The sequence below is a fragment of the Patiria miniata genome, unplaced genomic scaffold, assembly GCF_015706575.1.
Source record: "Patiria miniata isolate m_02_andy unplaced genomic scaffold, ASM1570657v1 HiC_scaffold_3, whole genome shotgun sequence".
Classification (NCBI taxonomy): domain Eukaryota; kingdom Metazoa; phylum Echinodermata; class Asteroidea; order Valvatida; family Asterinidae; genus Patiria; species Patiria miniata.
This window is the reverse complement of record NW_024037069.1, coordinates 40,431,276-40,444,993: the sequence shown is the minus strand read 5'-3', so window position 1 is coordinate 40,444,993 and position 13,718 is coordinate 40,431,276. Positions and strand designations below refer to the sequence as shown.

The 13,718-nt window shown below is 42.1% G+C and overlaps 1 protein-coding gene across 2 annotated transcripts; it reads left to right on the top strand.

Moving 5' to 3' along the window:
• The first annotated feature begins 1,961 nt into the window (after positions 1-1,961).
• LOC119738872 lies at positions 1,962-7,632 on the top strand. Of its 2 annotated transcripts, none has more exons than XM_038213847.1 (3): positions 1,962-2,257; positions 5,517-5,838; positions 7,289-7,632. In XM_038213847.1, exons 2-3 carry the CDS (start codon positions 5,545-5,547, stop codon positions 7,304-7,306), a joined length of 312 nt encoding a protein of 103 aa, XP_038069775.1. In that variant the 5' UTR covers positions 1,962-2,257; positions 5,517-5,544; the 3' UTR covers positions 7,307-7,632. The 2 variants fall into 2 exon arrangements, with proteins under 2 accessions (XP_038069775.1, XP_038069774.1); XM_038213846.1 differs by having other exon boundaries at positions 1,966-2,262.
• Positions 7,633-13,718: the final 6,086 nt, after the last annotated feature.

The window sequence follows — 13,718 nt, the reverse complement described above, 5'->3', positions numbered from 1 at the left end:
CTCTTGTGTTTTCTGCATGACATTGGGCCCGCGAGGACCAAATGTAGTTACCACGTAGGCCCAAAAACAAAACCTCAGCCGCACTCGTTATACTCAGGCTTCATACTTTTGTAAGGCTTTTATCCTACTTCCGATCCTACTCCTATGGTACAGGCGCGGATCCAGAGGGGGGTTTTGAGGGTCAAACCACCCCCCCCCCCAGCTCTGTCAAAAAAAATTATGATACAAATTCCAAAAAAATAAGTCGAACCCCCCCCCCCCCCCCCCGAGACCCCCCCCCCCCCAAAAAAAATTATACTGGTATAATGTCATCCTGTTCAAAATACGGTACACCATTCTGTAATCTAGTGTTAATAATCGTCGAACTTGAACAGCGCCCCCCCCCCCCACCAGTTTTTGATTATACGGAGTTCATGTGTCCGGAGAAAAAAACCTGTGTACATTTCAGATTTTCTTGCTGATGCCCCCCCCCCCCTGCGAAAATTCCTGGATCCGCCCCTGTGGTATAACGTTACCTGAAATATCTAGGTCATTTCGAGTGGGTTTTGGAGTCGCCAGTCTTCTATGTGGGCCATCTCATAGACACTGATGAGGCAGAAAACGAGGGTTAATCCTTAAAATGGTCAAAATGCAGACAGAAACAGAACACGAACATAGACCACTTATCATCCTCGGAAACGGCGGTTAATTACCCCACCCACGCCCGGTATATGCATTCTGTTCCGAACATTCATATGGGTGATGTGCACACTCTTGCTTTCCAGTCGCCATTTTACTTTTAGCCCAGTTATTGTGCAATATTGGAGTGGAGATCAGGAGGTCTTTTCTTGCAAAAAAGCAGTGTTATTATGTTTTATAACCGAAACAATATGACACGAATGATCCAAACAATAATGGATACAACTAAAATTTGCTCTCAAAGTCGAGGTGTGCAGGAGAAATCACAAACTGCAAAGTAGGAATGCATGGGAGGGGGTCCAGTTTGGGGGGGGGGGGGGGGTAGCTGTAAGTGGGGTGGGGTATAGCGGTGAGTGTTATTTTTTCTGCGTGTTTGTTTACTATTTTTTTTGGCGACTCAACCGGGGGAGGGGGGTCAGAACTCCTTACCCCACCCCCGTAGATGTGCCAATTGGCATGTCTTCGTACCGTGCGATCGGTTGAAATTCCAATGCATTCCTGAACTTTAATGCAACATAAACATTCAGTGGATCGACGAAAGATTGAATCATATTAAACAAAAAATATCCCGACATCCTAAATATACTATTGACAGGGCGAATGTTTACATTTTGGGTTTTTTTTCTTCTCCAAGAGACAACATAGCTACAGGGCCATGTTCACAACATAAACATTGCAACAACCTTGCGAGTGGTCGGGCGTGTTGCCCATTGGCTGGCGGTAAATGTACGTCATTATTTATTCATAACCGTTTTTCGTGGGAATTTCTGCCCCCCGTCTGATGCTTAATAATCGTTCAGCGACGGTCCCGCTTGCCAAATTACCGCCGTCTGCATCGCCTGACTTCAGGCGAAAGTTCATCACATTTTGGCAGCCTGCCAAGGTCTCGGATTACGCAGACAGTCAGTGACTGAACTGCCAGGCCTTCCGGTGAACGTTACGATTCGGACCATTGGATTTTCGCCGGGTAGTGTTTACGTTGTTGAACGGATGAGCGATGTTATTTTGGCGGTGGTTATTCGTGCAATTTTCATTTCAACGCAAGTGTATACAAAGTAAAATAAAATCTCTGAAAAGCAATAACATCATTGAGTAATGAACTGATGTAACTTCAACAAACCAACATACCTCGTATTAGTTGGCGTTAACAAGATCACCCCTGTTGTGTTTTGCTAATGAACTAGCCCATTTCCCGCTAATGACGGCGGTCTCTGATTGGTTGTCCGCGGTTCATTGACAGAGACGTTTTACTATTCTGTTTGTAAACGCCGGGTACACGTGCGCGCCCAAAGCCGGTTCCCGGTTTCGCCGGCATAAATAAGGAAGTCTCCTTCGCCGGCAGGGTAGAGTCTGGAAATCTGCGAGAACGGAAAGAGCGAAGAAGTTCTCAACTTTGCAGAGTGTGTTTACATCTCAGCCTTATAGAGCTCATCAGCCTGTATTTGAACAAGTCTTCAAGTGAAAAGGGAAAGTTGTTTCTAGCCACAACCTACTTGCGCAGGAAAAAGTGCAGCAGTGCTTGAACTGAGTCTTCAGCTTTTAATGCCTACAAGTACACTGCCTACAAGTACACTTTCTTGTAAGGTAAACCCACCTCTCTTTTCGTTTATATTCTAGGCTGTCAGTAGTTTTAGCAGACATGTAAGGAATTCGTCTGTAAATCTTGCATATTTTTCCAGGCATTAATCGGGTCAGTTTGCATACGATACAAAGGTCTGGCTTAGTCTATGTAATAGACCACGGCGAAGACAGTAGATGGCTCCGTGGATAACGGGTGATACTCAGACTAGGTCTGGCTGAGTGGCTGACCAAAACATTATGATCTAGGCAAGTCCATTTTTGGCTCTGATTGCGCGACGTGAGAGGTGAGGGTCATTGGGTCAAACCACAATAGAAAGAACCACTGCGTGTAATGAAGGGGTCAACCTGGATTGTCGGATATGATTTTTTTCCCAGGTGTAGTGTAGGTACTGACAACGATGCGTAACTGAAGAATTATATCAGGTGATTTGTGGCAATTTTTAGTTCGGGCGAGATCGATTTGTGTATTGTGCGCCAGTTATATTAGGAACCAACATAGGAATGTTCTGCCCTCTCTTCCAGTTTTTACCCTAGCTATTCCGTTTAATCAAATCCCAGTTTTAATTTTCTAAATTGGGCAGAACTTTTCTGAACTATTCAATTGGGTGACTGCTATATGCCCCGACAACCCTATGTTCCGACAACGTACCCGCAAATATAAGATTGTGTTACTCCCGGTTAGGGTTAGGGTTAGGGCCTAGGATAGAAATATGTGCAGTCAGAACGTACTGTGTCGGAACATAGGGGTGTCGGAACATAGTCATAGAGGTGTAACCATTCAATTGACAACTGACGAATGCGCATAGTCAGTGCTATTATCTGGTTTTAGAAATAAAAAGAAATGTTGTGTTAACGTCAGATTGGGTTGAGAGGAAGCACCAACCGCATGTAAAACATTCTGAGACCTAGCTGCTGTTGCTGTGCGTGGGTGGAACAAGGCGTGCCAAAAAGGAGATGATCGTACAGTTGATGAGAGACTGGCAGCGCGACAGTCACGTACCATGCAGACAATTTATCATGAGTCGAAATATTGCATTCAAGCATGTCAAGGGACTAAACTACGAACTCATAGCAATTTGCTGGCTCAGTTGGACTGACTTCTTATTTACCCGTTGGACACGGGGGTGGGGCACGTAGGGGTGGTGGAGGCAATTTGCATCAGAGGTGAACTAGCATTTAACAAATAGTGCAAATATTTCCAATACCTAAACCCTGGACTGGATCGCTATAGTTCACACCTTAGACAAATAAACAAACTATTCCAAATTTGACTTTTCAAGTAGAATACGCAATTAGAAACTATTTTCAGAAAAAAAAACACAATAAGGTTTCGTAATTGTTGATATTTGACGTTATACTGCCCTTTATGATGTTACTGTTAGTCAATGTATTTTGTTGACTTAAGAACTTTGGTACATGAGAAAAATATTACCCACGCACCTTTAGCTATCATAATGAAATACCAAGCGATCTCCATGTTTTGACTCTTCCCGTGGCATTCCGACTGATAAGATAAGATTGTCGCTGGTATTCCATTTTCCACAAATAGTGGAAGTCAATGTTTCTCTTATGTAAAAACATGTATATTTGACCAGTCCGGCGATACCAATGAAATGGTAATGATTGATAAGCGTGATCATAGGTTTGTCACACTGCAAAAACGACGGGTGTTCATATTCACTTGTGATATGGCATCTACAGTACAAGTAACTCGGTAGAAATACCAAGTTCTTGCAATGCTTGAGTTTAGGAAATATCAGTGACTGACATTGTATAATAACTACATGTATATTGAATTAGCGCGAGTGCACAATAAGCTTTGCCCGGTTCTGGAATGTCCACTTCATAATTATGCAAAATAGACGCGCATGCGCATCGATCGAGACAAAGCGGCGTGTTCCGAAAACATTCGCCAAGAGTTCATTTACTGACGACGGCGTTGTATTTGATCAATTTGTTTGTCAATTGATAGTTATATTTTATGGGACACTAAGGGCCTGAAAGTTTTGTTTAGACAGACCGACCGACCAACCGACCGACCGACCACGAGCTTAAAAATGGCGAAGGTTTGGTGTCTTGTTTGAATTATCAACATTTCTAAATTTTTCGAATTCCCCGCCTCATCCTTACATCGAGTTTTTCTACATTCCTCTCTAATTCTCGAAAATATTTGCATTTTTAACCGGCCCTCCCGTCATTGTTTACAGGGGTCATGAAGTGAATTTTTCTTAGGAACATTTGTGTGCAACTTTCTTCCTCTTAAATGTATGAAAAATATTTGCCATCCCCTTTGGTGAATTTTATTGCAAAATGCACTTCTTTAAACATTTAATATAGGTTTCCCGGTTATTTAAAACGTTATACATCATTTAAATTCACCGTTTCTAATATTCAAATTCGTTCACAAACAGCGATGTAGTGCACTTCCTATGTTTAATTTCGTCTTTTGTCAGACAGGTTAAAATTCAGTTCAAGCAACTTCAAACAATGAGCACACATTTCCGTCCCGGACTATTCGATTCGTTTCGTCTACGCCAAACCTTGTTATTCAAATATGTCTAATCGATTTATATAAGACGAATTCGATCTCTGAATGCTGTCATTCAGCAACAGCTTATAATTATAGACGAATTTCTTCTGTAATGACGAATATTCTCGATCCGTGACTAAAGGGACTGATCCAAACTTTAAAATTGAATGGTAAATGATTAGGCCTGAATTGGTTTTATTGACAGCGTGTGCAATGTTTCGTGGATTGAAATTGAATAATAGAGTTGGTAAATATATTTTCATGCTTTTTTGGGACAACTGAGGGCGTTATCGCTGTGATGTCATTTCAGGAAGACACTGTTCAGTTTTTCCTCATTGAAAATATTTGAGAGAAAAAAGTTGTTCATTGACTTACTGTCATGTACTAACACAACAACGAATCACCAAAGGGAATTTCCGAGAGCGTAACTTGTTTCTGCCTGAATGACACTAAACATTGCTCTGAATATTGAATTTTACAACAGCATACAAACCAAAAAAGGCATCAAAATACCCTTGAAATGAAAATAGGGTTAAGTGGGGTAGATAATGTGCATATCCAAGGATTGCATGAAAGATTGCTTGCATGGGCCCTTTAAAGTATAGAACATTGCCTGTGTTGCCTGACGAAAAGCTGCGAGCTGAAAGGATTCTATACATCTCTGACCCGTAGCATACTAGACCTATTTCAATAAGGTGTCTTTTCTGTCATTTATTCTATCGTGCAGAATTGAACGTGACGACATCCCCCGCATCATGCAATTCACACACCTCCCGGGTAACAAGGCCACGCCCCTTCTCGTCCTGCTGGCCTGCTATATAGGCGTGGTCTGCGCAGGCGCGATACCCACCAACTACAACAGACACGACAACGACCCCAGGTCGCCGCCCTCCGCCACCGACACACACACAAACCTTGACCGCACGTCGGCCACCACTGGGCACGAGGTTGAAGTCCCCAAGTCTCAGCAGAGGACGCTGTCTGTTAAAGGCAAGAGAACGCACGAAATGCCAGCCGAAGTTGCCGACTGGTTTCAAGACAACGGAACGGTTAGTAAATAAACAAAAGCTTCTTAATTGTATGCGCCACCCTTCCATTTCTAACAAAGGTTATTCAAAGTGCATCAGTGCATCACCCCATTGTTGGTTATCGTCTGGGGAAGAATTCCAAAGCAGACACGATAACACAAATATGTGGAACGATATCCATCGGGGATCATTTTGAACTGACTAAAAAGATCTGGGTAAACCGGTCAGTTTTCAGACAGCGAGTATTTGGAGAATTTTCCCATACCACTCTGCCAATAAGAACCTACGTCATCTGTGTTCTGCATGCACCGGCAGCTGCTCGTTTCAAACATCAACACAATCAAAACCGGTCTCTTGGCTGTTTAACATTATGGGCATTTGTCATTGGGAAAATTGGATCCCGGAGGCCCCCCCCCCCAAAAAAAATAGTTCTGCTTCTGGTTTCCCTACCTACCCTATTCTGACAGCCCGTACCCTATTTTTTATGGGGAAAATGAGAAGGAAAAAAAAACGTTCAAAACCATCAATTTCTACCTTTTAGCCCTGACTACACGCAGATGCCTCCAGTATGATCGTACAAAAAAATTTGCCCCCCCCCCCCAAAAAAATTAAAAATCCCACCTACCTACCCTATTTTCTAATGCAATGTAATCGGAAGCAGAACTGTTTTTGTGTGTGTGTTTTTTTTTTTTTGCCTTAGTAAGGATGCCCCGTAATTTCGAGTAGTTTCATTAAAGGAAATAAGCACTTCCAATTAGTCCAATATTTACAAAATCATGAAGACCAGGGCCTCGGGAATTGGCATGAAAACTGATCTTTTTTCCTCCCTGGCCCTCTATCTTGTGATATCAGGGTCACGCAGAGGTCATTTTCCCCTTTCCCATCCAAGTGCTGTCTCTTGCTCTATAATATTGACCTAAGACACACTATATGTGTCAGGCCTATTTTCAATCTGTCTGGAATCGACAAGCCTAGGTGTACTTTGTTGAAGATAAAGGTGTAATTAAAATGACTTGAATTTGAAAAGAGGACATCGACACAGATTGAATGATAATTATAATGGCAATGGGATATGGTTACGATCAGAAAAGACGGACCAGTATAATCAAGTGAGCTAAACATTAAACGTCACTTTTCTAAACCTAGGCATGGTCTCACGGCTTCGCCTTTATCTCGTGCTCAAAAATCACAATGAAATGCAAACCAAATGACTAGAAGCCAAACTCCCGCATTTTACATGTCACAAATATCGATGTGGTTTTTTTTTTTAGCAAATACGGTGCATGTACCAATTAGGAACTGGAGTTTAGTACGGTTGTCTATTGAGACTCGCGAGATGGGAGCCTGAAGCCGAAACGCCGAAACGGAACTAAGTCGTCTTCTTTTTTCAACAAGCTCGTGCTAAAATATATACATTATTATTTATTACAAAAATATGTATCTTTTCTTTCCATTTCTGATTTCTGTATAGGAGGCCAACAACGTGTGATTAGGCAGGCATCCGCCGGTACGGTACGGACTTGTACGTTAGTACGCCCCGTAATACATGAAGAACAGGGCCAGTGCATCCACGTCGGCGGCATGGTTGCCTGCAGCACAGCCACTCATATGGATCTCAATCACGCCGACTGCACCACGACGCGATAAGCCAATCAGCTCAAAGTAGTCGCTCAAGCCTAAAGCCATGTGACCCACCATGTTACTAATACCAAACGGGCAAGAACTGTCCTCATTGGCCTTATTCACGAGTCGGCCATATTAAATTGAAAGCGAGGTAAAATCTTCATTTTTGGAACTTGCGAAGAGAAATGAAAGCAATGACATAAAAGTTCAAGTTAATTACAAATTAATAACAGCCTGCTCTGGTGAATAATTTAAAATGTGTGATTAACCATGCCCTAATGTTTTAAGCCACATTTAAAAAAAAAAAATTGAAAGTGAGGTTAGAGTGAATAAATAGTCTGGCACCATCCCATTCAACAGTTCACAGTTTATAAAATACATTCAGGAACACGACCAAAATGGCTTCTTCGTGAATAAGGTCCATAACGTTTTGCTACAGACCGACTGCATTCAGCGGCTATTTCGATGGTGTCTTGTTATTCAATCATTAATGAATGCACGGGAGGTCTAATCACACGTAGTACTGTTGACCAAAAGTACACGCCTAATAACAATGACTGTACAGTGCAAACGATGTACACATTGGAGAGCCAAACAATGTAGGCCTATAGACCTTTCTTTTGTTTGTAAACATTGGCGCCATTTATATGGGCTGCCGCAAGCGCATATATTGAAGCCGTGGTTGGCAACATGTTTTTCCCCAAAAATATCCCCCAAACGCCCTCAATACAAAGTAAAAGGGCATGTTTAGGAATTATGTTGTAGCTTTGTTGACAATGTTGTATTTCCAACAATCAAATAATATTTTGGTTATCTGTAATAACTCTTCTTCATTTTTGCAGTGTTGGACGTTCCATAGTTTTGCAACCCGTGGTTGGCAAAAATGCAGTTTGCCAACCAAGCGCAGAAAGGTGTATAGTGCATGTAACTGCTGGGGTTTGTAGCGCCATCAGATTTTTAAAGGATTTAGAACTGTAGTGATGCAATTCCAACGAAAAGAGTTGCAGGGAGCTCTCAAATCATTCGAACTATTGGCTTGTAAAAAGTGTCTTGATACTTAAGTATACTATATTCTCATCAGTATTTTTTGCTGAAACTATGCGGCTTTCTTGATTGTAATCAGCTGAATTGAAGTTTTTGACGAACATATACTGTAATATAAAAAAAAAACACATTCGCTTTATTTATTCCATGATATTATGATACGCGTTTGTTTATTGTGTATATTTACCACTCGTTTGTGGGAAATCAGAAGATGCATTGTAATTATTATTCTATTTGTAAATATAACGAGCCGGTTGTACATAAATTATTGTGTGTGGAATTGTATACCTATTCTTTGATACATAACTGCGTAGCCTACAGCTAGAAGGTGCATGCCCTGCAAATACCTTTGGTGAATTACATGCAGTGTAGCTATACATGTACTGAGTTTTCGCCTTGAATTATATCAAATAAACATTCAACTACTTCATCTGAAAGAAGCACTGACCTCTAATCTAACTGGACTGGCTGGCGATATTGCCCGCGCGTTGAAGCCACCGCTGCCATCTTGGCTCACCCACGACGCAAGCGCAGTAAACGCACTTTTTTTAGGAGTATTGGTATTGGATTTTATTTTCTTCAGAGTTAAGGCGGCGAAAATATGAATTAATATTATAAAATCCTGAACCAAAGATCAATACCGCATGTACATCCTAGGCCTGGAGTGATTTTGGTGGAACAAGATGGCGGATTGATGGCGTCATCAAGTTGCATATGCAAAATCAGCATGTGGCAGCTGGACCCAAATTCTTGGCTCTGCTTTACCCTGCTGACTATAACAGAAAATTCCGTGCTTACGGTAAGCGTATTTCACGCGTTAGCGACACCGATCTTTATATAGAGATCAGGGGTTAGCGAGGAGTTTTGGCTTATGCGCATGCGTACATCCCGTTACTAAGGATTGTGTGCTTACAAGGTTAGCACAAAAATTTTTTTGCTAGCGTGCGGTTAGCACAAAATGGTGATCGTAAGCGCGGAATTCTGTGGTTAGCAGAGCCATAAAATTGGGCCCTGGTCTAGTTAGAGGTCAGTCGAGAGAAAATACACTCTCCTGGTTGTAGAGCGATAAAGCGCCCTCTATAAATTAGTTTGCATAAAAGGCCCTGCAATCGCGTATCCTGTGAGCCAAGAAATAATTTTGAAATATGACAAATCCCTTCTGTGTGATTATGTGGAGCTTGAAATAGACCGAAATTGAGATGGAAACCGATATTCTCGTATTTTCTAAATACCGAGAGCGAACCTCTAAAACTCTTGTAAACTCTAAAACTCGCTGTAATGTAATAAGGTCCGTTTAATGCAATGAAAACTCGTAATTCGAATCCCCCTTGATGGCTCCAGGTTTTGTTGAAGTAGCAGCCACAAGGATTACATGTTAAGTGCATTGGTATGTTCTTCACGGATATGTAAGTTCAAGGGCAAGGTAGAAATGAATGCTTGGTTCCCACCATAGAGCTATATTTAATCACAATTCTCATTTATTACATTGGTGGAGAGTTTCGTCGGTAAGAAAAATGTCGGTTTCATACTTCGTGTGTATTTTTAACAGTTCACTATTACGTCACTTGGTCTTTATCTACAGTTCTTAAAGGGGCGGGTTTTTTTTTTTTTTTTTGGGGGGGGGGGAGATTTTGACATCTGTCAATTTCATTTCTTTGAATTCCCTGGATATTTTGGATTTTTTTCTCAAGTTTGCATTAATTTCAGGTGAAAAAAAATTGTCATGAGCTAAAAGGGGTATCTTCACAAAAGAATTAGTATCACTTTTGTTTATTTTTGATTTTTTATTCCGACAAAGATTGAAGTATTGTTGATTTGCCTCATTTTTATTTAGACCCAAGTAACGCCCTGTGGCTATGGTTATTGATATATTTTACATCGGTTTTGATTATTTATATTTTCTACTATTTATTTATTGTTTGTGAGGTGATGAATAAAACAATAAGTAATTCATCCAAACCAAGTGAAAACAGCACGGTGAATGTTTGCATATACAACGTTAACGTTTTCCGTTAAGGCCTACAAAGACCATTATCATGTTGCAGCCATTTGATTTTTTCCCATTCAAGTCAATGTAACCAACTTTAGCGAGGCTGGAAGGAAAAATAGTCTGGTTCCTTTTTGCACAAAAAAAATTATCACTCAGCGCTGTTAATGGATACAGGGAACACGATTGAAATGGTGGCAGCATGATAAAGGTCTATTATCCTGAGTCTGAGGATCGATCAGACGTTGCAGAGCCACACTACAAACGTCTGATATATCTGAGCATGTAAATTTTACACGACCCCGCGCGCCAGCCGATCGGAGCCGCCTTTATACAAGTTGTGACGTTATTTAGAGCAGAAATACGGTTACCGAAGACACGATAGAAGGCGCCCGCTGAATGGTCAGAATCTGGAGGTCAAGACGCGTTGTTTGCATAATGATCTACTCGGATAGCTACTCCATAGACTATTTTATGCTGTAGTAGCCACACTAGCGTCCTAAAACGTCAGAAATCTCCAAATGTGGAATTTGGCCTTTTCGGTTATCCGGTACGTTGATCTTTCCGGAAGGCAAATTTGTGTTAAAATACGCATGCACGAAGTTGCGTAGTGAGTCAAGACGCTGTTGTATTTTAGATACGCGGTCACATGCCGCAAGAGGGCGTTATCAGAACAGCTCACTGTGGGTGCAGACCACAGACAGACCATGTACATCGGTCCGAAATTGCCTTTGCCGGCCAAATCACGATTTGTATGCCCTCGAATTCTTCAGTATTAGAACATTTTGAAGGCTGTGAATTGATGATTTGTGAGAAAATGTTGGGAAGCCATGTACAGGACTGCGAGCTCGTATTTCTGTGAAATGTGCATAAAATAGGCCCTAAAATGGTTCTATTTTGCAATGGAGCGCAGGCGTCCATTTTCAAAATGGAGATGGGCTTCAGGATTGCTTTTAGGGGTGATCATCTTTGGATGGAATTTTCTCCCTAAAGTCATTGGTTAACCAAAAAAAAAATTAACAGAAAATGAGAGCTGTGAGTATTTTTCCAGAATTTCTGAAGTGGGGGCATTTATCATTGGGGTCTATGGAAATTTATTTACTGGTCTACCACTATTAGTGTAGCGCGCCCTCTTTGAAAAAAATGCAAGTTGGCAAAAGTGTGTGGGAAAGGTCTTAATATACATGTACATTGTACAAAACAGCGGGAAAATAGCTCGTTTAGGGTGCGTTCGTTTAGCTCACCCGGGTCGACACGGGTAAAGGCAGACGGGTCAGCCACGACAGCCGGGCTATTTGAACGCTCAACCGCGGGCCATTACGAACCTCGCGTGACGCTCTCAGCCGTGGCCGTAGCCACTGAAAAAAGACCGTTTCAGATTGGGTCTTAGTTTCAGATTTACTGCTTTTTAGTCAATTATTGCAGAACTCAAACAAGTTGGGAAAAAATTATAGTCTCAAAACTAGCAATGAACTCAATAAATGATTACCTTTAGACTTCAAATAAAGTATAAAGTTAGTATACAATGTTTATACGTCGGTGAAGGGCAAAACGTAATTTGAAATCAAGTCAACTTTTAAGTCCACTTGAGATTTCTACTGTCCGGTGTGGACGGTAATTCTGTCCCCCGTTAAAAGTGTCTGGGGGGACAGAATTACCTAGGTAAAAGTGTCCTCCCCGGCCCGTTAATTCTGTCCCCCTTCAGGTAATTCTGTCCCCTCCAGGTTTTTTTGTCCCCCTAGTTTTGCAGCGCAGAAGGCCAGTAATTCCCTATAATTATTGTTTTAATGAATTCATACAAGCTATACATTTTTTACTTTTTAGTCTGCCCTTCATGAAGATGAATAAAATTAACTTTTTGGTCTCTTTGTGAAATGTGAACAATTATGTTTCGATCGACTCGGACTCGGAGTACGGTGAAATTACAGCAAGGTCGTGCACTACAGTAGCCCTATTCTACGGTGGACGCCTCATTGATATGACGACTACTTGAATTGGTCTGCGTTCCCATCGTAGCGCGTAACGAAATTTCTCATTAGATGAATTTCCTTCGTGTAGCGGGATACACATTATACACATGCGATAAACGCTGCCACAAATCTTGCAGCATGTACTTGCGGCGATGCGCGCGCTCACGAACACGACTCGTATCACCGTATGCATGCACGGGGACACATATACCAGGGGGACACTTTCAACGTTGGGTAGGGGGACATATTTACCAGGGAGGGGGACAGATCTACCTAGGTAAATGTGTCCCCCCGGACAGATTTACCGGGTCACGAGCCGGTAAATTTGTCCGGGGGACACATTTACCAGGGAGGACAGAATTACCTGCCACACCGGCCGCCATATTTTGTCCGTTTCTAGGGAATGACCAACGCATGCGTGACATACTTCCACCAGTGACTCTGTTCCACGACCAGGGGGCTGTGGTGGCTGATCCGGGTGAGCCCCGAGAATGACGTCAGAGCTAATCGAACGGCACGGGGCTGACTAGACTTGGCCAAGTCTGGGTTGCGCTCGGTCTGTGCCTATTTAGGTTTCGAAATCTTTGCTTCGGCTTCGGCTTCGGCTTCGGCTTCGCCTCCTACTTCTGAATCACTGAGAGGCAAACTAAACGAAATTATTCCAACTTTTGTCTTCATATCAACCGATTGAATGTTCCTGAAGCATAACAGGCACCAAAATGTAGCTGGAGTCCCCGAAGTCGGGACCTAAAATGTTATTAAGCTGAAAACGAAGTCGAAGCCAGTCGTTTCGAAAACGCTCATAGTAAATCCACTCACAGCGCATATGGCATACTTACAGTACATAACGCGCGCCCTCATGCGTCGAATCCGGACCATCATGTTAAAAACGTACATGTACATGTTATTTTCAAGTGATGCAGCAATTGCTAACTTTTGCACCACATTTATGCACATGCTCTGAAATACATGCACACCCATGTACGTAAAATACGCGTATTGTACAATGTACATACAGTGTGTGCGCATTGTTTTACGGCACTGAAGTGGAACGCGTGCTGAAGTGTACCTTGTCACTGCTTGTCGGGCTTCTGGAAAGACGTAAACTAAGTGATTTTTGCTACTTTTTTAAAAATTAAGATACCGGCTTAAAGCAATTCCGACTTGAGTCAAGTCTAGGGGCTGACCCGTGTCGGCACGGGGCTTACCCGTGTCGACCCGGGTGAGCTAAACGAACGCACCCTTAACAACACGTTTTAAAGCTCTATGATCGAACG

Coding starts and splice junctions, on each gene's coding strand:
- LOC119738872 (XM_038213847.1), top strand. CDS start 5,545: ATGCAATTCACACACCTCCCGGGTAACAAGGCCACGCCCCTTCTCGTC.